The sequence below is a fragment of the Phyllopteryx taeniolatus genome, chromosome 3 (assembly GCF_024500385.1).
Source record: "Phyllopteryx taeniolatus isolate TA_2022b chromosome 3, UOR_Ptae_1.2, whole genome shotgun sequence".
In the NCBI taxonomy this organism is placed as follows: Eukaryota; Metazoa; Chordata; class Actinopteri; order Syngnathiformes; family Syngnathidae; genus Phyllopteryx; species Phyllopteryx taeniolatus.
In genome coordinates, this window is record NC_084504.1 from 25500615 (window position 1) to 25526610 (window position 25996).

The window sequence follows — 25996 nt, forward strand, 5'->3', positions numbered from 1 at the left end:
TGTTATTCTGTATTATTTTTTTTAAACATCGCAATATATATATTGCAGGGTTAAAGAACATTGCAATGTCATTTTTTTCCAATATTGTGCAGCCCTAACCCAGCTGAGAGTTGGTTTTCTGCGGGTACTTGGGTACGCCTTTTACCACATCCCAAAAACAGTAGGCACATTGAAGGCTCTAAATTGTCCATTGGTGTGAATGATCATTCGTCTTTATGTGCCTTGCGATTAACCAACAACCAGACCTGTGTATACCTCGCTTCCCTTGCCAAACGTCTACAGGGATCAGCTCCAGCCCACCCACAACCCTGATGAGGACAAGCAGTCTATAGAAAATTAATAAACTTTTTATCAGGTTTACCTAATGATGTGTCCAGTGAGTGTTTATCACTTATCATGGGCATGTTAATGCAACTTTTTTACACAGTGCTTTTACATATAACATTAGTGACTCACTTGTCCCGTGTTAAACTTCATTTTGTGACAAGCCCATTTGCCTTCCCCTTAATGTACCCCTTATCACCGTTTGCCCATTTAGCATAATGACTCTAGAAATTATGATTAAAAAGTGCCACCATTTCTTCACCTCTGCTACATAAATTTGTAGACCACGAGTAAGAAGCTGTGTAATGCAAGACGATAAGCATTTGCCAATTTGCTCTAATGGCTTCAGTGCTGATGATAAAGATTATGCTGATTCCATGGCGAAGCCAAATCAGATGAGACTTGTTTGGATCCGCCGATGGGGGCTGGGGGAGTTGGGGGGTTGGATTGTGTTCCATGTGAAATTGTAACCTAAGCCGGGGTTTGGTATGAACAGGGGAGGAGGATGGTGGGTCAGGGATGGAGAAGTGGAAATGAGCAGCACAGGTAGCAAAAGTACTTACCTGTAGATAAGTAGAAGTACAGATACTTGTATTAAAAAAGACTGGTAAAAATACTGATTTAGCTACAGTACCTAAGTAAAAGTAAATAAGTACAAACTCTAAAATGTACTTAGAACAAAAGCAAAATGTAAAAATAAATAATTTTGATTAATCATCACTACAAAACAAAAAGTCCTGTGCACACAAAAAAGTATCCCGTCTTGTATTTACTTGCATAGTGCTGGAAAGAAAAAAAGAAGAGTAATATTACAAATTGACTGATTAGAAATGGTAAATTAGCTAATGATATCAACTGAAGACAATACCTTACCTGTACAGTGAACGTATTCACTGTTCGTTAGTAAAACTCTATTTGCTTGAAAACTTGCCTTTTCTCTGTTTTTGGGCTCAGGCTAAAGCCATGGGTCATATTCATTTGGTTCCATCTGGTGGCATCTTGTTGCTAAGCACATATGTTCAAACACAGGTGTCAAAGTCAAGGCCCGGGGGCCAAATCCGGCCTGCCACATCATTTGAAATCAAATTGTGCTTCGACTTCATGTTCCTTGTTAAAAGACCCAAAAATGTCTTCACTGTTAATAACATGTCGGGGATATTTTTGGTATTAGGCTAGGTCCCTATCCCCTGCTATCCCCACCAGAAAAATCTACTTAATGTCCCTGTAAAGTGAAAGTAAATGTCTTCTCAATTTGACACACCACAGAGAACAGTGTTGTGAACAACCATGCCAAGTTTGAATGATTTAAAAGACAAATGCATCACTCGGCCCAATTTTAGCCACGCCCCCAAAAATGAGGGAAGCTGAAATAGTGAAAAAACTGTTCAACACTATATCTCCACAACTGAGTCCTGCATCTTCTCAGTTGTCAGTCTTTGAACATTATCAGCAATTATTCTCAAACACGTATTATCTATTTAGAAACAAATCTCTGTATCAACTTTATGGGGTCTTTAAGTACTTACCTAAACGTAAACGTACTTTAAGTACAGGGACTTTACATGGAGATGGTCCAAGTGGACGAGAGGAAGGTATAAGAAGGCAAGAGCAGATTTAGGAGGAGGGAGACTGCGCAGAGACGGAACATATTGGATGGGGTTTAATTATCATGTTTTTACAAATACATAAATTCATTTCCCTATTACCTTAATGGAGTACTTGGGGGCATTAGTAAGGTGGTGACTTTCAAACACAAAAATGCAACTTGTCTAACTTTCAAGAGAGGACATTAGGGGGCAAATGAACAGATGTATGTCCTGTCATGGAATAGCTGTTCTTCAGTGACTATCATGCATTGGCCAACATTTTTCTACTCAGTAAAGGACACAAGGCAGTATGGTTAGCATGTCTGCCTCATAGGAAGGAGAGTCAGATTCAAATTACGAGTTTATGTGTTCTTCCCCATGCTTGTGTGGGATTTGTGCAGGTACTTTCGCTCACATTCCCCAAAACATGCATGATAGCCAGAAAAAACCCTGAACACTGAATGGTGTTCATTGGTAAAATCAATTTGAAAATTCCTCTTCAAAGAAATGTGGGGTTGGTTTTAGAAATGAAAGCAGAAACTGCAAAAAAAAAAAAAATAATATAAATTTATGTATGAAGCCTTTTACTCACAGTTTTCCAATCCTGCACTCTTATTCACAGTTTTCCAATCCGGCCAGTTGATTTGAGCCGCCTCATTGGCCATCGTTTATATGCTCGAGTGGAAATTGGGAATATGTTGGCCCACAAGAAAAAAAAAATCTTCCATTTAAGTCTCTGCTCACTTTGGAAAAATGGTCACTTTAGGACCTCACACCAAGCCTTCAGTTGACCTTAAAATTCATGTATGAGGTATATGGGAATAATGATAATTATTACACACACGCATGCATGCGTACACACACGTAGGTAAAGGCTTGGAGTCGCACGTTCACTCAGTGCAGCAGAAGGTCACACCAACAGAGAATCACTTGGACTGACTATGCAATCAAGTCCAAAAATCACACTGCAGTCATCAGAGACTCTAAAAGTGCCTGTCAGATTTTCCCACTTACATCATCTGAGTCAATAATGCAGCCCTATGGGGGGCACAAGCCAGTGCAAACTGTAGGCCGGTCCCAAGCCCGGATAAATGCAGAGGGTTGCGTCAGGAAGGGCATCCGGCTTAAAGCAAATATCCAAAGAATTCCATACCGGATCAGTCGTGACCCAGGATAACAACGTCCGCCACAGGCGCCGTCAACCTGCAGGGCGCCGGTGGAAATTCAGCTACTGTGGATCGAAGACGAAGAAGAGGTGGAAAGCGGGTTCTTTGGCAGAAACCGAAGAGGAAAGCACAGAGCCTAGAACTGAATGTGGGGACTTTGAATGTTGGGACTATGACAGGAAATTCTCAGGAGTTGGTTGACATGATGATTAGGAGAAAGGTTGATATATTTTGAGTCCAGGAGAACAGGTGGAAAGGCAGTAAGGCTACAAGTTTAGGGGCAAGGTTTAAATTATTTTACCATAGAGTAGATGGGAAGAGAAATGCAGTCTGGGTTTTTTTAAAAGAAGAGTTGGCTAAGAATGTCTTGGAGGTGCAAAGAGTATCAGATCGAGTGATGAGGCTGCAACTTGAAATTGAGGGTGTTATGTATAATGTGATTAGTGGCTGTGCCCCACAGGTAGGATGTGACCTAGAGGTGAAAGAGAAATTCTGGAAGGAGCTAGACGAAGTAGTTCTGAGCATCCCAGACAGAGAGGGAGTCGTGATTGGTGCAGATTGTAATGGACATGTTGGTGAAGGAAATAGGGGTGATGAAGAAGTGATGGGTAAGTACGGCATCCAGGAAAAAAACTTGGAGGGACAGATTGTGGTAGACTTTGCAAAAAGGATGGAAATGGCAGTCGTGAACACTTTTTTTCCAGAAGAGGCAGGAACATAGGGTGACCTACAAGAGCGGAGGTAGAAGCACGCAGGTGGATTACATCTTGGGCAGACGATGTAATCTGAAGGAAGTTACCGCTTGTAAGGTAGTTGTAGGGGAGAGTGTGGCTAACAGCATAAGATGGTGGTGTGTAAGATGACTCTGGTGGTGGGGAGGACGATTACGAACACAAAGGCAGAGCAGAGAACCATGTGGTGGAAGCTGAGACAGCAGGAGTGTTGTGCAGCTTTTCGGGAAGAGGTGAGACAGGCTCTCGGTGGACAGGAGGAGCTTCCAGAAGACTGGACCACTGCAGCCAAGGTGATCAGAGCTGCAGGCAGGAGAATACTTGGTGTATCTTCTGGGAGGAAAGGAGAGAAGGAGACTTGGTGGTGGAACCTCACAGTACAGGAAATCATACAAGGAAAAAGGTTAGCTAAGAAGAAGTGGGACACTGAAAGGACCGAGGAGAGGCGAAAGGAATACATTGAGATGTGACATAGGGCAAAGGTAGAGGTGGCAAAGGCCAAACAAGAGGCATATGATGACATGTATGCCAGGTTGGACACTAAAGAAGGAGAAAAGGATCTATCCAGGTTGGCCAGACAGAGGGATAGAGATGGGAACGATGTGCAGCAGGTTCGGGTCATTAAGGATAGAAATGGAAATATGTTCACTGGTGCCAGTAGTGTGCTCGATAGATGGAAAGAATACTTTGAGGAGTTGATGAATGAGGAAAATGAGAGAAAAGGGAGAGTAGAAGAGGCAAGTGTGGTGGACCAGGAAGTGGCAATGATTAATAAGCGGGAAGTTAGAATGCTTGCTAGGCACCCATAGCTGAGCATGTTTCTTCCACCGTCGATTGACTTTGCCTATCCACTGGTCACGTATTCTCTTTTCACTTGGACAACCAAAAAAAAAAACAAAAAAAACTCTTGCTGCTGCCTGAACCATTTTTTTGCTGACATCGGACCAATTTCTGATCGAGAAGATTGGATAGGGACATCCCTAAATTCAAACCACAAACAACTTTTCAACATCTCAGACAAACTAATAGAGTGTACCTACCACAAGATGACCCTTCGAAGTCATATTTTGAAAAATATGACACGTTTGATGTTTGACACGTAGACTGGCACGAGTAAAGACAGCCAATCACAAGCGTCGGCTTCAGAAGTAGGAAGTGATATGAAAAAATAATCTGACCTTTTGCAGCTATTTTTCAATTTTTTCAATTTTCAATTCAATTTCAATTTTCAGCTATTTTTTCATTTTTGAATCAAGGAAATTTCCAAAAGAAAATGTAATTTAATTACACATTTTCTCCCTGTAATGTAATGGGTTAAAATTACATATTTTTTAAAAATTAAATGACAAAATCTCATTACATGTAATTAGTTACTCCCCAACTGAATATAAGTGTACAGTAACAAATGTATCATAGTGTGACAAAAAAGAGAGTTGACGTGAAACATCATTTTTTTTTTTTTTTTCTCATAGTGACATTATGTCAGGTACATTCTTTCATATCATACAAGTCCCCCTGTGGATGAGACGTGAAGTCAGAGGTGAAACACGAGTCACTTTATTGAGTGATTTGATAGATCCATGGTGAAAGCCCTCACACTGTGTGTGCTTTTCAAGTATCTTATATGAGGGGCCGTCAGAGACATAATTCAGCATGACCTCTCTCACACTACTGAAACACTCTCACAAACACTACTGAAACGCTCTTAAACGCACAACTAAATTTTTTTTGTCGTTCACACCCACTACTGAAACGCTCATACACACACACACACACACACACTACTGAAATGCTTTCACGCATTATTGAAATGCTCTCACATTCACTACTTATTTTTTTCCTCATGCGCTACTGAAATGCTCTCTCACACACACATATCGTGTAAGTGAAATTCTATCACACGACTAAAATGCTCTCATAACTGTACACACTTTTTATTTTGTTATCATTAAACCTTTACTGAACCAGGTAAAAGACTACTGAACCGCTTTCACTTCTGAAATACTCACACACTACTGTTTTTTTCCCACTAACAGGTGAAACGCTCTCACACACGTGAATTTCTCTGACACACACAAGTGGAATGCTCTCTGAGGTATTCTTGAAATGATTGCATGCCCGCACACAAGTGAAAATCTTTCATGTACACATGACTGAAATGCTGTCATAGATATTACTTAAACTCTCTCACTTTTTTGCTCACACACTACTGAAACACTCTCTCTCACACATACACACATGAAACTCTGTCTTACACACTACTAAAACAAACACATGTAACATTCTCAAAGTGCACAAGAGAAAAGCTCTCATACATCACACAAAAATGTGCTCATTGAATATAATCTTCTCACGCATTATACTGAAATGTTCTCACATGCTGTCTTTTAATATACTGAAATAAATTTTTCAGTAGTGTGTGAGATGTAATCTTGAATTATGTCCCTGACAGCCCCACATAGTCTCAGTAATGTATGAATACCGTACAAAGCCTACAGATGTCTGCTTGCACATTCAATTATGTATTTGCGCATGAATGGGGACGTGTGTGTGTGTGTGTGTGTGTGTGTATATATGTCTGTGTGCGTTTGTGTGTATGAGACACTTAGAGACAGCTGAGACGCTGACCTGTTCTGACATTTAATATTATTTTGCTGCGGGGGATGGAAAGTGAAAAAGGGAGAAAATCCATCGAGTGCGGGAGACAACAGTGACGGAGGGAGGGAGGTTTATGGTGGAAGAGAGTCGGGCGTAAAAGGCCCGAAAGGAAAAAAGAGAGAAGGAAATGAAGGTCTCACAGGACTCAAATAAAACAAACGGGGGGACTCGCCACACGTCTAAATATTTTACACGGCTAGATATCCATGAGGACGTGTTAATGACATCATGGCCAAATAGCCTCAAGCTGGTGATGTGCTATTCAAGGTAACGGTCAGTGACATCAAAAAAAGGGCTTCACATTTTCAGGTTTACACAAGGTGTTTTAATTAGCTTATGTAACTCTTTGGGGGACATCTTATAGAAAGCTGCTAGGATGAAGAAATTTTTCACCCCTGATAAGCTCAAAGGTTAAAAAAAAAAGGAAAAAAAGGGGACTTTTTCAAAGAGTGGTTAATTCAAGTGAACTCCATTCAGAAGGGACATACAGTATGTAGATGGCGAGTATTTGTACCGTTACCGTGAAGAAGCCGCTTTGAGAAGAAACAAGACATGACCTCCATCAATTAAATACATGGAAACAGTTGCACTAAAAACACAACAAAAATTGGTCAAAACAATCCGCATCCACATTAAACTGCATGTGCAATAGCATGCCAACACAACAGGTGGTGCTATAGACGAGCTGTTAGTCAATTTTAGCCACTTACAAAGGCAGAGCAAAGACATGAATGGAATTGGAACGGCGGTTCTTAAACTAAGGTCTGAGGAGCCCCAGGGGTCCACAAAATAATTTGTAATAAATGATGTTGCATCATTTCAAAAAGCACAATTATCGGAGACTGGCGTGACCCTGGCCTGGGAAAGCCTTGGGAACCCCCGGAAGAACTGGATGAAGTGGCTTGGGAGAGGGAAGTCTGGGATTACCTGTTTCAGATGCTGTCCCTGCGACCTGACCCCGGATAAGCGGAAGAAAATGGTTGGTTGCATGGATGTGTGCCAATAAGCAGACAAATTAATTACTACACCCTACCTCAGCATTGGCCCAATTAAAATCTCTGATATGATTACGATGTATCATTACATGAATCTGGCATCGCTAAATAAATGAAGTCAGTTATTTTAGTACAATTTATTAACTATTTTTTTTCAGGAATACAGCTCCATTTTTGGAGAATGAAGGCATCTTTCCCAGAATAAAAGGAACAATATTAGGATTACGAGGGAATCCTTGGGAAAAATTATTCCCTCTAAGAATTCCCTGGACCCCAAAAGTTTCAGAACCCCTGCTCTAGAATGTTCGGCCATTTTAGCCAATCAGAAAGCAGGAAAAAGGTAATGGAGGGCAGGGTAGTTACACTTATACAAATCCCAATTCCAATAAAGTTGGGATATTGTGTAAAATGTAAATTTGAATGAAAAACAAAAATTCATGGGTATGTACAATTAAAAACCAGGCAGCGAGCTGAAAATAGCCCCTGGGCCAGACTTTGGACACCACATGGTATACAGGTAAGGCTCTGCAGTAGCTAACGTTAGCATGTGTGTTGATTGTTGTCAAATCTACTCAAACATTGGTAAAGAGTTCACACCAAAACGTCTTTACGTCATCCGTATGTGTGTGTATAATAATAAACCATGAAAAAACACTGATGGCCCTCAGATTGACGTGACAACAAAACCATCCGTGACAAGCTTCAAAGCTTCAATTTGACAACAAAATAATGGGTTTGATGTCGCCGACAGGGCAGACCTGCTACACCTGTACTCAACCTCTCAACTCAAAAACTCTGTGCTCACCTTTCGGATGCCTTCCTTGGACTCCTCCACGTTGTTGTCGGCTCCTCCCGTGCGGTTGATCATCCGCCACATCTGCGAGTACATGGGGTCTCTCTCGAACGGGTTCATGGCCTTGGAGCGTACCTGGTCGTACACCGCAGAGTCCAGCACCGTGCCGTAGGGAAGCTCCGTCTGCTTGGACAAGTCCTGGAGGGATCTGGGCGGAGAAGAGGTCACACACGTTTGATTTCAGAATCAGAAGACAAACTGGAGACAAATTCCTTGTGTGTTTTTGGACATACTTGGCAAATAAAGATGATTCTGATTCTGATTTGATGACAAAAGTTCTACAACATAATGAGGGGTTTAGTTACAAAACTGCAGATGGGAAGGGCTTTTTCACGGGCGATGGTAGTGCAAGAGAGAGAGAGAGAGAGAGCGAGAGAGAGAGAGAGACATTTAAAGGCAGGGTATGCGAATGTACTATCGTGTGCATGTAAGAGACTTTTGGCTTAATTACACAAAACAAAACCTGTTAATACATTCTCTTCTATAATGTTTTTATGACAATATTTTACAATATACTGCTACTTTTCTTTATTAAAAACTTTAAAAAGGTGGTGTTTTTTGTGAGGACTAGAACAGATTAATTGCATTTTCCATGAATTTGATTGGGGAAATATGTTTTGAGATAAGAACATGGTTACTGAACAAACTAAACTCGTATCTCAAGGCACCACTATACAGTCCAATTTATTTGTATATATATTTCGAACTTTTTTATTGTGCATTTAATTTAGTTGCACTTCACGCTCGGGGCATATTTGGCAGGAGGTACGATTGATGGCGGCGGTGTCGGTGCAATTACGAGGATGCTCGCTCACAAAGACGCTGCTGTGTTTACGGAAGGTCCTAACTCTCGTGGTTTCCCCGGTGACCCTCTTCAACCGTCTCCCTGACCTGCCTTAACAAATGGCTTTGAACATTTTAATTTGCGTTGCTGTTAACATTGCTTTTATCGCATTCGGTTAATCGCCGGCTTTAATATTCAGCCCTCCCACAAAGTCCTTTGGGAATACATTACACCTCAAAGTCTCCTGTCTGTTGTTTCCTAGTGTATGCGCACTATGTGCACTGTGTCAATGGTAACTATCTACTACACAGTCGAACCTCCAAAGTGGACCACGATCCATTCCGTGATGCTTGTTGACTTCCAAGTTGTTTTAATTTCAAAGCAACTTGTAAAGTTGGAATGTAAAGTGAGTTAATTTGTTCCAGCAACAGTCAGTAAAGAGTTTAGCAACTGTATAGGCAAAGTTAAGTAACCTTTTAACATTATTAACTGTCATGCAAGTTTAAAAAGACATTAACCGAGGTGTAAAACTAAAACTAAAAATATTCCTTCAATTTAAAATGCCTGAGAGACACATAATGGTGAGGAAACAAAAAAAGTGCTTCCAGAACAATATTCACATTTACAGGTATTGCTGGAATGAATATGTATAGGAAGTGGCGTCTGTCCAAAAAGCTAAAAAGCAAAGCACAAGGGATGGCTCTTCCACTTCCAAATTGTCAGATTTTTTTAGGCATGCTTTTCATTTTTATTTTTCACATAGCATTTTTTAGGGGGATGGTCTTTATTTTTATTTTAATCAGGATACAAAGCATTTTTCTACTGTACAATCTTTTAATAAGCAATCTTTTGAAACAAAAATAATGGGACAATAATTTACTACTACTCATAAATACATAAGTAAATAAAATGTATTGTAAGTGTGGTGTTTATTAAAATAATTTATTTTTGGATACAAAGAAAATACAATGATATTAAGTTGACTACTCTCAGTGTGTCAATGCTTAAATGTAATTACAAGTATTTTGGCACCAAGCTGGAGCAGCGTTTCTACTTTGAATACTCCCTCCAATCACCACGAACCAATTTCTCATCTTTTCAAGATGAGAAATTGTACAGCACTGATGCACAGAATGCACTACACACGGTCTTCCAACGAACGCTGCAGCTGCATAGAGACAATGGTTATTCTCTTAATTACAACTCATACATGGTCCTCCTCTTTTGTCTCCACATTGTACTCTCTCTCTCTCGCTCTCTTTCTCTCTCTCATCCACCTCTTCGTGGTGGTTTTCGGAAGGATCCGCAGTGAAATTGAGGGTAAACATCCAAGCGTGAAATTGACCAGAGAGGCTCCTGAATGTTCACTTCTTATTTCATTTCCATGATAAAACAAACGACATCAATAGTTAAGAGAAACCTTATGACTCCTGCTAACTTTTCCTTAAGACACGGAAGAACGCCGACCTTTTCTTCCGCTGCTGTCTACGGTTTTCCTCAAATAGCCCCCTGGGGAGTTTATTTGAGAGGAGCCCTCTCGTTGTACAAATTACCATGTAAACGTACAGCTGTCCGTTGATTGGTTGATGAAGTACCTAGCTACCTACCTATCCATCCTACTAATCTACCTACCAAGCTACCTACCTAGCCATCCTACCTTGTTATCCAACAAAACTATCTATAAGACATAGAGTACCTACCTACCTAACTGCTTACCTACCCACTTACTCATCCTAGCTCCCTATTTAACCTAGCTACCTGCCTGATTGCCTATGTACCTAACTAACCTACCTACTTATTTGCCTGGTTAGCTGCCTTCATCCTTACAGCCTCATCTCCCTCTCACCCTACCTACCGACTGACTGACCTGTTTAACCTACCTAGACTATTTCCCTCCCCATCCACCTAGCTCCCTCCTTACCTAATCTACCGACCTACTAAACCTATCTACCTATCTCAGATCTACCTACACACCTAACTACCTAACCTTCCTAGACTACATACCTGTCTACCTATATCCATTCCTCTATTCTTCCCTACATTCCATTCTACCGATCCAACCTGCCTGCCTATGCACCTTGAACGGCGTGGTCAAATCAGACAAGGCTAACTTACACCAAACCAACTTCAGGTGCACGGCTGTAAGACTGCACTAATGCGTATTTTGTTTATCGTCTCTCAACGTAACGTGGTGACTTGGTGAAGCAGCATCTGGTTCATCGCCCAAGGTTATTCTTGTAACCACGTTTAATTCTTTGGACCACTCACTACCATACATGAGCATGTTACAGTCCACCCTTTCATTCTTCCTCATTCCGGCAACCATCTTTGCAGGCTGCGGGGCCACGTGAGGTAGTCTAAAGAACCCGGAAGAGTAAACACATTATAGATAATGCATGAAAATTTATGGAAATCCTTAATTTGCCCGGCGGAAGCCAGCTGAGAGGCACTTGTTAATAGCGGCACATTTTCAGGCAGACAAGAGAAAATGGAGCAGAAAGGTGAATTTAGGGAACATTAAATTAAAATATATGAACGAGGCATCCATACGGACAGACGGACGGACGCAAATCTTGAGCAAAATAATGAATGCCAAGGCACCGGTGGGCAGAGCGGATGTTTTGGAATGCTGATTAGTTCAATGATAGATGAATACTTCCGAATGCCACCAGGAAACAAGTTCAGGCAAAACTCACTGTCATCAGGATAGAGAAACACGAGGCACAGTGATAGACAGCGAGGGAGGGAGAGAGAGAGAGAGAGAGCTAGAGAGTGTGTGTGTGTGTGTGTGTGTGTGATCTTGTCTTTCTCTCATTGTGTAGCACAACTATTGAAATCACACATTTATTGTGCGGATATTTTGTGTGTGTGTGTGTGTGTGTGTGTGTATGATTCTGTAACATGACAGGAACATGCTTCTCATTCCTCATTGGGCTGATGGCATCTCCATGTTTATCGAACACATTTTCCAACACTCAAGCACACACGTGCACCCACACGCATAAAGACTCACACACAATGACAGAGCTAAACTTGAAATAGACAGGAAATAACAATCATCTGTAAGGACAAAGGAGGTGGGCTTGAGAGTGTCAAAGGGATAGGGGGGGGGGGGATAATGTGCGTCGCCTCAAAGGCATTAAAAGTAAATGCCAGAGTGGATTCATAAACACGCACGCACGCACACGCGTGCACACAAACACACGCGCACACACGCTTGTTAGACACTCACTGTATAGAGTTCTCGATGCGCGTGATGGTGAGGAACGCCGCTAAATTGGCCGTGTACGAGGAGATGACGATGAGAGCGAACATCCACCATACGCCCATCATCATCCTTGTCGCCAGGGTGGTGTAGGGGACCTCGCCACCTAGAAATACGCAAACATTAAGAGTTGCAACACCAAGAAAATATGCATGCAGAAAGGTAATTTTTATTGAAAAAAAGGAAGCGCAAACAATTCCAAAAGAAAAAGTGTGCGAAAGCACACTCAATTCAATTTGTATTCCTTTAGAAATTACAGTATAAAGGTAAAATATTTATATTTGTAGGTCACAGTCCACTGACCCAATGCATGACACACATCTGTTCTTTTCGCATCTATTTTTTTTTTATATCTCCAAATTCAAAACAGGAAGAATTTCAGTTAAGAATACATAAAAAAAACATAACAACAAGCACAAAAACGTACATGCTTGTTGGTGGACATCCACAGTATGCATGAATACATCCCGATATAATGGATGTCAGATAAAACGGACCATCGGGACTGAACAATGCGTCTAAAAATAGTTTCCATTTGTCACTTTAAACTGCGCTTGACAGTCTGTTAGTTCCAGAATTGGCCACTGTTGTTTACTGGCACTGTGGCGCAATGCAGGCAGAGAATGAGCCGGACGTACTTCCGGGTCACAGATATACAAAAAAATGTGATCCAATTCCAAAAGACCTGCCTATATGGGCGTGGTGGCCATGTCATGATGGATGTACTGTATCTATTGTCTATTGTACCTAGACTCGCAGCACAGAGAGAGAGAGAGCGAGAGAGACAGAGAGACAGAGCAGCATGGCGGCAGTGTTAACTCTGAGGAATACGAAACAAGTCTCTGGAGTCTGGAACATGCTATTTTTGATACACTAACAGGGTTTTTGGTTAAGCCGTTTGACCAAGCACACTGGTGTGGTAAGTTTGAATAAAATGTGAAACTTTTTCATTTTCAAGCATGTTTTATATTTATTCACAATAACTTTGTACTGCACAGGGCATTTTAGGCCACGGAAAAAAACACCCAAAAAAACCAAAACAGTTATTTAGTACTATAAAGTAAAATTTATTGTTGCATATGGCCTCAAAAAAACAAAAACAAAAAAACAAACAAACAAGTGTTTCAATGCAATAGACAATCGGCTATATCGGACGATCCCCTGCCCCTATCAGTCATAAATCAATCTGAAGTTGGTATCGACCTCTTAGTTTCCACTTGTTGTGGAAACATTTTGGATATGACTGTAATAAACACTGCGAAACACCAATAGAAGCCTTTTTAGTTTATCCGTTGGAAGAAATAGCAGAGCTTGTAATGATGGAATGCGCAGAATGCAGTTTGCAAGGTCTTCTTCTAAGACCGGCAGCTAATTTAACACTCGTGGTCACGTACACATTGAGCCGCCGCGGTATCACAAACACACAATTGTTTAATGTTACTTGGGACAGAGGTATGAGATGAACCAATTGCTGCTTCTGTAAGCCTGAAGACAGTTTTCATTATACTGCTAAATCTTTAATTCTTAAACATATGCTTCAAAATTTGTGGAAATTGTTTGGGGCAGGTGTTTTTGTTCCCAGTGCATAAAGCAAAGTCCATAAAGTCCAAGTTTGGTGTGAAAGAACAAGCCCATATAGCACATTTGGGATGAACTAGAACATAGACATTTCATATTTTCTTCCATTTCCACTTCCTGTAGTTGTAATGACCATCCAGCTGCTGCCCAGTTGTAATAACCAAGTGACCAAATACCTTTGTCTTTGTTGAGTCCCTGATCAAACATTTCTTGGACATCATTATTATCCTCACAATGAGTTTTAGTGTATTGCTGTAAAATAAGATGCCCCACAACTACAAAAAGCTTCGCATGAAAACATGTATTTTAATGCCCGGAAGTCCTTCAGAAATTCTCCTCAGTCGTACTGGTAGTAGTGGCTCACTGATAAATAGGTTCAGACCAACACCCCATTCCCCTCTCAAAAATGCAGCTTCTCAATAATATATGTGACACCCACCCACATAATCCCATGTTCTTCTCGCCCCCTGCCGCATTGTTTTATTCCTCTTCTTTCTATTGCACCTTTAAACCCCGAGCGCTACCGCTTCTCTAACATTCGATTCAATTCAAATTTGTTATCGTCCATCATGTTATCTATCTCTCCCCGCCAATGCATTTGCTGCTGACATCATGTTTTTAGCACGAGCTTGAGGGTGCCGCGATATGCGCTGCTTTACAGCCACTCCGCACACTCCGTCTGCATGATTTTATGTTACCGTCATATGACATCTGATATTACAAACCGTGTACGCACTACGCAAGTGTACAATATGTCCTTTATTTTTCAAATGCTTTCAATCATGTAAAGCACATTGAGTTACCTTTGTGTAGGAAATGCGCGATATAAATACATGTGCTTTGCTAAGCTGCATTTAAAGTCTTCAATGACCCTAGCGAATGTTTTAAGTCTTCCAAGAACCATGCAGATGTTTTAGGAGTCTTCAATGAACTTAATGCATGTTTTTAGTTTTCAATGAACCCAATATGGGTGGATTTATATATTAAAAAAAAAAAAAAACAGAAAGTAATTTAGTCTTTAACTCAATATAAGTTTTAGAATCATCAATGGAACAAGTATACATATTCAAAATCACTAATGATGCTAAATGTCTGATGTTAGTCTTGGATGAACCTAATGTACATTTTTTTGGTCTTTAAAGAACCGAACCTATGTATTTATATACTTCAGTAAACATAACACACATTTTTAGTTTTCAATGTACCTAAACTACATTTTGAGTCTTTATGAACTGAACCTACTGTGTGGTACCCTTACTCCACAGCGTGTAAATAGAATTTCCCCTCGAGGTTTTGAAGCATACAATAAATAAATAAATAAATAAATACACATCTTCTGCAATTGTTACCTGCGGTCCTATCGATTAAAAATGAAATGAGCAAAGGATGTTTTTGATTTGATTCCGCCATGAAGTATTCATGAGAAATGATGATATGAAAGACCAATGGGAATAGGAATCTTTTCCCCATGGAAGCATGCATGACCAGCAGACAATATTTTTTCTTTTTCCATTACATTGACATGTATGCAAAGCCATGAATGCTGCACCTCAGACTTGAACAGCTTCTATAACATGACCTTTGTGACTGGTTTCAGTCGCAGAGGGTACATTATAATTGTGATTTTTCATACTGCAAATACTCAAACAGGACCCGTGGAATTAAAGCAGAGAACAGCCATTGTGTTGCGTCAAAGAACAATTTTCATGTTGATTTTCAGGCAACACGAGCTAATTCGATGAAATATGTAATACAGCTGGGAGTGGCTGCCCGCCTCTGCATGTTGAAAAGTTTTGAAGGTGCGCTAAGCTACTCTTAGAGCACCATGCAATATTAAAAAGCACACACTCGCTGCGTTGTCCCTGATTCAAAACAAGAGCAACAACCACATCCTTTATGTCGAGCTATTTTGTATTGTGCAAGGTTTGGTCTCTATTTGAATGAGATAGTCAACAGTAAAATTATGGGTTGTGTTTATGTACATTTTTCTTTGGTGATTTTACCTGGAAATGACATAGCCAAAAGATGCGGCAAAAGAAGGCAAAATGTTGTTCTAGTAATCCCCCACCTATCTCGGCCCTGTTATATCATCGATTTTCTGTTAAACATATCAAAAATGTTTTTGTGTTGAAATATGTTCACAATGTGATTCAAAATTGGTTTTCATACAATAATATTTAATGTTTTCTCTGTACAGTTTATTAAAATGCTCTATATAATTCTAGAAGTTACCAGGATCTGAATTTACATTTACATTCCAAATGAATATTTTTCAGAGCGGTGTATAAATGTCATGAATGTCTCTAACATATTCTTAATAGTCTTTTAACACTTTTTGGTGTCATTTCCACCCAGAAAATGAACAACCAACCAAAAAAAAACCACTCTAATATATGGAAGGGATAAATATATATGATCTTAATTATATTTCAATATGTAGCGCAAATGTTAAATTAGTTTGAATCTATTTGTGTTATGGCTGTGGGGAAGTGGTGTACATGAAAAATGGTCTTGCTTTGACAAAATATCTTATTTGCTGCACAGAAATGTGTCATAATGGATGTTAATTCAATTGTATTTTAGATGTCAGAAAAAGAGTTTACTAGAGAAAACTCTGGCGGAAATCTGAGCTTCTTGTGGTAAATACGGTAAATGGAGTGACTGGGTATGATCCACAAATAAAAGGGCCTATATTGGTTGTAAGGAGCTTAAAACGCCACATTAGAAAATGGTACAATGCATTTACCGCTGTGATGAACGATTCTATTGTATCTCTGTGTAACGACACGATAACATCAGTAAACATTTAAGAAGTCAGCTGCTTTTACATAGAATCTATTTGTCATATTTGTTTGTCTCCCTTTTGCAGAGTCAGTGACAATCAATATGTCAAGCACGAGCACTCAGTCAACACCGTTGTTGTATAACACATGCGACGTATCATTTTGTCGGCCATCTATAATGATGGCTGGGGAGCACAGCGACATTGCAAACGGTGAAATATGAACCAATGAATTTCAGCTTGTAGAAAGAACACAGGCAACACGCAAATAAGGTAGAAGATGCATAGTAGACTCATATTCGGGAACATTGACTTTTTAGACAGTTGGGTTTCTGGGGCAACTTCCCACTCATCAAGTGGGAAATTAAACAATTCCATTAATCTTTTTTTATCTTCCTATTTTGAATTTTGTTTATGTCTGTGAGGAAGTTCTTCTACCCTCCTGGCCCACTGTTACATAACAGTGGGGCTAATTAACAGAATAATCACCATGTCCACAAAAAGTTTGTCCGCTCATGAGATGATCAGCTTGGCTGAGTGAAGATCCAGAGCCACTGTCTGAAACCCTATCATGCAGAAAAAAACCCAACAGGTGCGACACCCCTGCTTCTCAAAGCCAAAAGGTAAGCAGCGTTGCACTGACATTTTTTGACTCAAACAGATTAGATTTGGCGTCTGGTAAGCAGCACATACTTGAATACTCAGTGAAATTGTCGCTATGGTGGCGGGGCGGTATGCCTCCTTCAGTAAAAATGCTTTAATTTTCTGTATGGGAACTTACTTTTTTCTACACATAGAAGTTGTTCTAGTCGCAAGGCTCATGCACTACCCGTAGTTGTCAAAAGGGCTTGATTTCAGCAGGGTAGGACATAGGGTATAGAGTGTACTGTCATTCTGAATACAGTGGGTGTTTTAACGAAAACAGACATTTTTTTTAAGACACCTGGGAACTGTTTCATATTGAGAAAAAAAAAGCATAAAATGCCTCCTTTAATGCACCAATTCTCAACCACTATGCCAATGTGCGGTGAAATATCATAAGGTGTGTGAGGGGAAAGGTTGGGAAACACTAATGTATTTCAACTCTGCAAAGGTTGTTGTCTTCAATGTTTCCAAACAAGAAAATAATTTCTTTGATGTTTATAAAACATGAAGGTTAGGTTCGCTAAAAGCTTAATTGTCTTGGTTCATTGGCAACTCAAAAATTATTTTTAACTTATCGAAAAATGTATGTAAAACGTAAGGTGAAAAGTAAACAGTCTTTGCTGTTTACAAAACGTGTATGTAAATTAGAAACTTAAAATTGCTGTCTGCTGCCAGGTCAGCATAGCAAATAAAAATCTGTTCTCAATTGCCTTAACTGGACAAATACAGGTTAAATAAAAAAAATAATATAACATAATGAACTACAATAAATACAATAAAATTGTTTTTGATGTTTCCAAAAACCATTAAATTCATTGAAGACCAAGGTTTCTTTGATGTTTACATTAAATGGTTAGGTACATTGAAGACTACATTGGCTTTGATGTTTAAAAAACGTTAGGGTCTGTGGAGGATGATTAAAAAAAAAAAAGTTAAGGTCCTAAAGACTCTCTTGTTTGATTAATGTAAAAAAGGGTATGTTTGGTTCATTGAAGACTACAATCTCTTTGGCGATTTATAAACGTGTATGTAAGGTCCACTCAAGACTAAATTGCCTTTAATATTTATGTTTGGTTCTTTGAAGACTTAATTGTCTTTGATGTTTCCAAAACCAATGTTCATGAAACAATAACTTTTTGTGATGTTTAAAAAAAAAACCCAGGTATGTTAGGCTCACTAAATTGTCTTTGATGTTTATATATCCAGTATGAGTGTAAACTGAAGACAAACCTTTTTTTAAAAAAAAACATGGATTAATTCAAGACTAGATTGTGTATGATGTTAAAACCTGAAATGCCTTTCAAGGTATTTTTCGTGAAATGTTTGCAGCATCTTGGCATGACAATGATGTCCAATGGGATACATCACAGTTGTTTACTGCCATGTGATTTATCTTGAGCTTTTAGTACACCGAACGCATTTGCATGTCGATGCTATAATTGAAACGTACAAGAGCATAGGTAATAAGCTATCAGCCTCCCTGCTTTCTCTTTCAAATATCGTACACAGCGAGGACACTTCAAAACGTCCTGCCAATCCTCCACCATCAAAAATGCCGTCATCTATGCTATTTTTTAATCTACCTTCACGCCGCCCAAAAAGTTACTGTGTCTCTCTGCAATGACGAGAGTGCATCATTAGCCCTTCTTGGAAGAGTTGGAAGATGCTCAGCTGATACCGGCTCCCTCTTGGGAGACACGGCAATCCCGCTACAGAATGATGTAACCTTTACTTTACTTCACTTCATGTTACAACAGTTTGGCTCATTTTACAAACCACGTGTCTCTAAAATCGCACGGAAATGTAGGAGTTTGAACCCCCATCATGCAATACATTGACAGGCATTAAAGGAATCTTTCTTTGTGATTTTAACTTTTTCTTTGGCCTTTTTCTCTTTTTGTGCGACACTTATTCCAAAAGAAACAGCAGCTAAGCAAGGGCTGTTAAGAACAGAACAGTAAAATCACTACAACGCCAATGTAAGAACGTTAAAAATGAGATTGCAATGTCTCATTTGTTCTTAAAGTGAACTGTCCTGTCCTTTGTTAACTGTTTCTACCATTAATGGCATGTATTTTTATTTTTTATTTTATTTTTTACAATTTATGACAAGGAAGAATGACAAAATGTATATTAATACATTGGCTGTACTCATAAAGGTTTTATAATTGCTAGAGTTTGACCCTGGATCGATTTAAAAAATGTATATTTTCATTATTTTCAATGGGCAAAATTGTTTCATAAGCACAAACCAGTTGCATAGCACTATCTAAAATATTAATACAAAATAATAACAGCACCACCAATAATAATAGTAATAAAATAATAATAAATGACTCCAAAATATAAATATATACATATATTTTCTCAAAACCTAAAAATTAAAATGTTTAACATTATAATAATATTAACACTAAAATTAAATTGACACTATATGAAGGCTGAGACCACATAATAATAATACAAAGAAACAAACTCATAATAATAATAAAACACTACATGAATACAACCTTAAAATCTTAAGAATATATGATCAAAGCATGAAGAAATACAAAAATATTGATACTATGTCAACCCTGAGACCCCTTTAAAAGCAAAGTTATGTAAAGAAAAACTACTTAAGAAAAATGTGTCAGTATCTGAAAAGTGCTTAAAGTAATTAATATTTTGAAGCAAATCCCGACTCCACAGCACATAACAGACTCAATTATGATCACATGCACTGTCCTCCTCACATGGCCCAGCTGGTGAGAAAAAGGTTTTCCAGAGTAATTGGACTTCAGGTTGTTATCACAGCACAGGTATCAAAGTAACTCTACTGTAATGATCAGTAAATAGAGACAAAAAAGGACCACTTTTGATTTTCTACACAAATTCAGTAGCCTACAGCTCACTAGAAGCCCCCCAAAACAGCAAACAAACACATCTGCGTGCTGTTTATCATTTGTTTGGAGTGAAAGGAACAGGAGAGAGAGGGATGACAAATTAGTCGGGAGATGTTGCGTTTCCCCACCGCAAACATTATTCCACAAAAAACAATTCATCTTGCCTCCTCCTTGTTGACGTGGCGCCGTTAAAAGTGAGCTCCAGATGAGAGCCGCTTTGAAGCACTGGGGCACATTCAGGAGTTTTTGTTGTATGCATCTCTCCTCTGCTTTCAGATTAGTCCCCACTTGTCCTGTTTGATGACTTGCAGGATTCTTTGACTATTTATTTATTTTCCCACACCACTCACTTGACTGAACTTGGGAATGACACAAGGCTGGGATAAGCTGGGGGAAAAAGTGTGACAATGATTGCAAATGTGGGGAGGATCTTTTCATTGTGCTCCAGAACTTTTTTAATACCTTCACCGATAAGCCCTGGAAGCTTTTGGGAGCAGACAACAGAGCAGACCTTTTTCTGCGAGGGAAGAAAAAGGGGAATACATTTGATCATGTGGTGAAGAAAACCAAATCACTGAATATTATATTCATAAAAAAAATTATCATATTAGTGAAGAACACAGATATTATTCTTTAAAAAAAAAAAAAAAAAAAAAAGAAAAAGAAGACCAACGCGGTCAGGCTCTTGCTTCCTCGCCCCACTTTTTATTTTGAGAGGTAATGTACTGGAAAAGGCCCAAACTTTAATACACCGAGAACACGCTCAATGTCTTTGCTCGGTCATGCATAGACACGAACAAGCCAGGTCGGTGCCAGCCAACTGTAAAAAGAGCTACAATAGTGGTATGACAATACTGAATGTAATGATGGTTTCTATAATGGCGGTGGAGGCCTTCGGTTTTACAAAAACACATTTTTGGAATAACATTAAACAATGTTATTGGTACAGTGCTATTGTGGTGACACACAAGAGGGAAACATTCACCGGGTGTGTGTATCTTCAAGGGAGGGGCAGGACATGAAAGGGTTAAAGGGACTTGTTGGCTTCAAAGGGAGTGGTTGTCTGAGTGATGTGTTTGTATGTGGAGAATAAAGTAACATGACTGGTTCTCATCTCCTTGTCTTGTTATTTACCGCATCTCCATGCTACCTTGATTTACGACTGGCCCAACTTACACATTTTTCACTTATAAGCCATCACTTGGTTTATTAGCTTTGTGTTGCGAGCCAAAATTAAGGTGGATATACCGCCGCCATGGGACAGACAGTCAAATACAAAATGAAAACGCTTGCAAAGAGGACATCTCACTCATTCTGAACTAAATGGCCACTCACTAGGCCACATCCCTTAAGGGCAACATCCAACTCACAAACAGTACAGTTCGTACAATAATATTATGCACAACCAGCTTCTGCATTTGGCAAAACAAGACAAAGCACTGGCGGAGCCGTAAAACAGGAAACCAGGACAAAGTACCTCCAATGTCTTAGTTTGACACAAGATGTCTTTGAGCACTACCAAAAATGAACATATGTGATATCCATGTGACATCCAAAACTCCTGTCACACAAATGGACAGGTTTTAAGTTGTATGCATTATCTTCCATATGTGACTGTGATGGTATGAAATGTATCTCTTTGCTAACATTTCCTTTGTAACTTTTATTAATAATAAAGCACAACATACTCTGACCTAAAAGTAGTAAATAGTGCAAATGCTGTATGTCATTACATATCCAAATATATATGATAAGAACGTGTTACTCTCTTCTAACGTTATAGTTCTGCAAGCTAACAATAACTTTATTTCGTAACAGCAGTTTGTTGACTGTTTACTGGTTTGGTCATGTGACATATTTCGCGTAAGGCCTATTACACTTTGTGGTGTTTATTTTGTTTCATTCTCTTTTAATATGTATTATTTTTCATAATATACAGTGCTACTTTATATTTTTCATCAAAAGCATAACAAAAACAATTGTGGTCGTTTTTGGGGTATGGAATGGATTCATGTCATTTCAATTTATTTCAACGGAACATGAGCGGTGTCAATTTCAGGTGTGTCATTTATGTATGCAAGTGGATGACACACCCGGCAATTAACACGGCATTTGAGTAAAAGGGTTTTGTAAAAGAAGCAATACTGTTTTAACACTAAAATGCTATTTTGAAGCGTCGTCTAATTCCCTCAAATCAATTTGTGAGCTGAGTGTAATGTGTCTAATCTATGACTTCATCTTTGCCAAGTCAACAGGTTCAGAAGCGCAGTGTGGCTAATAGGAATATGAGTTTCACATGGGGAGTGCGGGAAGAAAATAGGAATTAAAACTGCACACATTGACCCCTGGGTGTTGAAATGGGGGCTCTATAGTCTCTAATCGGAGTTGGCTCAGTTTCACAAGAAAGCGGGATGAAATGAAAAGATTGAAAATGCAGTATTCCCTCAGATCCACTCCACAAAGTGCTCGCCATCAGCAGCCAAGTGTGTGTGTGTGTGAGTGTGTGTGTGTGCGTGCGCGCGCGTGATATACATATACACACACACACTCTGTATATATATTTCAAACCAATGCTGTACATTCAACTCTACGTCCATACACTCAACATGCTGTTTGCATGGTGCACTGAGACAAAAATGGAGCAGTGAGGATGCTTTATGATGATTCCATCCAGTCAGTGATGTATAAAAAGAGGAAGAAGAGGAAGATGACCATCAGCGAAAAAGTGAAACTTTTAGATATGATCAAAGAGGGCATAAGTTATGCATCGGTGACACGCCATTATAGCGTGAATGAATCTACAGTGCGGTACATCAAGAAAGAAGAAGCAGACATCTGCAAAACTGCTTCAATAAGGAAGCGAAACGTGTGGTAACTCCGCGTAATAATAGACGAACGAGGTTATGTCCTTGCACAGGGGACTTTTGAAGCAAAAGGAAAAACAAAGACAACAACTACCCAACACCATGTTTTTCTCCAAGGTAAAACCTCAGCTACACCATCAGCGCCTCCAGCAGAAGAGTCTCCGAGTGAACCTAAAGCCTCTACGAGTCAAGTGAGAGCCTCTCCTCCGCCACCAGCGCAAGCCTCTTCGCCTCTGTCAGAAGGCAATGTTGATGAATGTTAATTACTGTATAAGGTTTTATAATTAAACATTTACGTAAATACGTGTACTGTTGTAATCTTTGTCTCAACTATGTAAAGTATAAATACTGTTTACATATTTTAAATATTCTGGTACCCACATACACATCCATCCATCCATTTTCTGAGCCGCTTCTCCTCACTAGGGTCGTGGGCGTGCTGGAGCTTATTCCAGCTATCATCGGGCAGGAGGCGGAGTACAGCCTGAACTCAGGAACATTTTTAGGGGGGCAAATTCTACTTTGCGGTTTTTCATCTTTCGCGGGGGTTTCTGGTCCCCATTAACCCCAAAAAACAAACACACACACACACACTTTGGTAGACTACATACCAGAAAAAAATAAAATAAAATGTAATGAATAATATTAAATTAAATAATAGGGGGGCATTAAATGTTTATTTAATTGAAATCAATCCAAAAATTCTAAACTTTTGTTCTGTTCGACTTGAACAACAGTAATTCTCAATAAATGGAGAAAGAAACCACAGCGGCAGCTTAAAAAGTCCACTGCGACACAATAAAACTGTTCCGGCATAACAGGGATACAGATCCTCCTTTCTGCTTGACCTAACAGCCGAACAGAATGACAAAAAATAATAATAATAATAAAAATTAAATAAAATAAAAAATAAAGAAATTCAAACATGGTGCATTTAAAATTTTAATTAAGTGTTTTTTAACATGGTGTTTGAAAATTGTTAAATAAAATAACTAAAAAGATACGGTTTGATTACAAGGGTTTGTTAAAATAATATGAAAATAGTCCGATAGAAAAAGTATCTGGGCCCATTTATGGACTGGCCCACACAATTTCTACCTCTTTATATTGTTACATTGTACTGAACATAACATTCAGGCAGCAAAGTCCTGAGGTTCGTGTTTCGAATCTCACTTTTGGACTTCCTGCGCGGAGTTTGCGTGTTCTCTGTCGTGCTTTCGTGGGTTTTCTCCGGGTAATCCGACTTCCGCCCACATGCAAAAAAAAAACCTATGAATGTTAGGTTCATTGAACACTCTAAATTGTCCATTGGTGTGAATGTGACTGAATGCTTGTCTAGACTGTATGTGCCCTGCTATTGGCTGGTGATCGGCTTACAAACAAATCATACTAATGCTGCTACTCATACCACTGCAACTAATTATAATCGGAGGAAAAGAGAATGTGAAGGCACTTCCCAGAGGCCACTTCAAGTTCACTATGTGCCATTACACACACACACACACACACACACATTTTTCAGTTTTCTCAAACTTTAGGTCACTCTGACTAAATACATCTTTTAGCAATACTCATACTCAACCATTGTGTGTGTGTGAGTGCGTGTGCATGTGTGTGCCCTTTAGTCATACTTTGGCCAACTTGCTGCATCATCACTTGTAAACATTCATGAAATTTGGCTGGTTTTCCTTGCCTGAGAGAGCTTGTCCTTACTCGAATGAATGAGGGAGGGTGGGCAAGCGGATTCCAGACTCCAACGGGCAAAGTGTGGCGGTCGCTGATAAAACAACACTTTTTGTGTCTGTGTGTGTGTGGACTGGAAAATAACTGGTCACCTACCACAATGTACCCCAACGGGCATCCTCCAACTATTTATGATACTAAATAAACGATATATGCTGTTCAGCATAATAGGTATATCAAATTAAGTTAGCGATGATTCACGCGAATTACAATGTTTGATCAACTGATGGGCCAAACCATTAGGTACACCATCCAATGAGAATTAATCCCAAGTACCGTAACAAAAACAATTCTGCCTTCAAGTTCTGTTGAAAGTGTGTCGGAGGAATATTTTAAAGCGTAAACAATAAATCAAATGTTATGTTTTATTCCATTATTATTATTACCTATTTTCTATACATTTTATGCTTGACTATTTCTAGATTCAAATATGATTACAATGTGTTTAAAAAGTAAAAGTAAGTATTTTAAGGTGTAAACTATCCATCCATCCATTTTTTACCGCTTATCCGAGGTCGGGTCGCGGGGGCAGTAGCTTTAGCAGGGACGCCCAGACTTTTCCTTCTCCCCAGCCACTTCATCGAGCTCTTCCGGAGGGATCCCGAGGTCTTCCCAGGCCAGCCGAAAGACGTAGTCTCTCCAGCGTGTCCTGGGTCGTCCCCGTGTTTTGATGTGATATTTTCAAGCACTTTAGCATTGGTTAAAACAATATAATTCAACACTTACAGTATATAAATACGCAGACACTTTGCTAAAACTCTCATATTAGATCTGTTGGAGTAAATTCAATTCAGCTCATTGGACAAAGGGACCCGTGGTGACACTGGAAACATATTTTCTGCCTAGCAGCTTCATCAGCACTTCTGTCTGACTCTTCACACTTGAACGCAACAGAAATGCGACGAAGTCAGCAGAAATTCCTGCCTTTATTTACAGGCTCCTCTACAGCATATGGATCAATACAATCTGTGTATAATATAAGAGGAACAAGAGCCAAAGCACGCACTCAAGGTTGTGTGTGTGTGTGTGTGTGTGTCCTTCATGGTGAATGGGACATTATTGTGTCTGTAGCCAAGCGTTTTGTTTCCTAGAGGGCAAAAGTTGGGCCTCGTAGACGAAGAAGAAAATAGTCTCTTA

The 25996-nt window shown here is 39.4% G+C and overlaps 1 protein-coding gene across 6 annotated transcripts in view; it reads right to left on the minus strand.

Moving 5' to 3' along the window:
* The window catches only part of grid2 (glutamate receptor, ionotropic, delta 2), a 456195-nt gene that overhangs the window by 58284 nt on the left and 371915 nt on the right, over positions 1-25996 (minus strand). For all 6 annotated transcript variants that reach the window (XR_009787777.1, XR_009787779.1, XR_009787778.1 and 3 more), the window contains exons 12-13: positions 12330-12468; positions 8266-8461 (exon numbers count right to left, since the gene is read on the minus strand). Coding sequence is in view for 3 of the 6 variants with exons in the window: in XM_061767886.1 (XP_061623870.1) it covers positions 8266-8461; positions 12330-12468 (335 nt within the window). In the remaining 3 variants the exon portion in view is untranslated. The remainder of the gene's footprint in view (positions 1-8265; positions 8462-12329; positions 12469-25996) is intronic.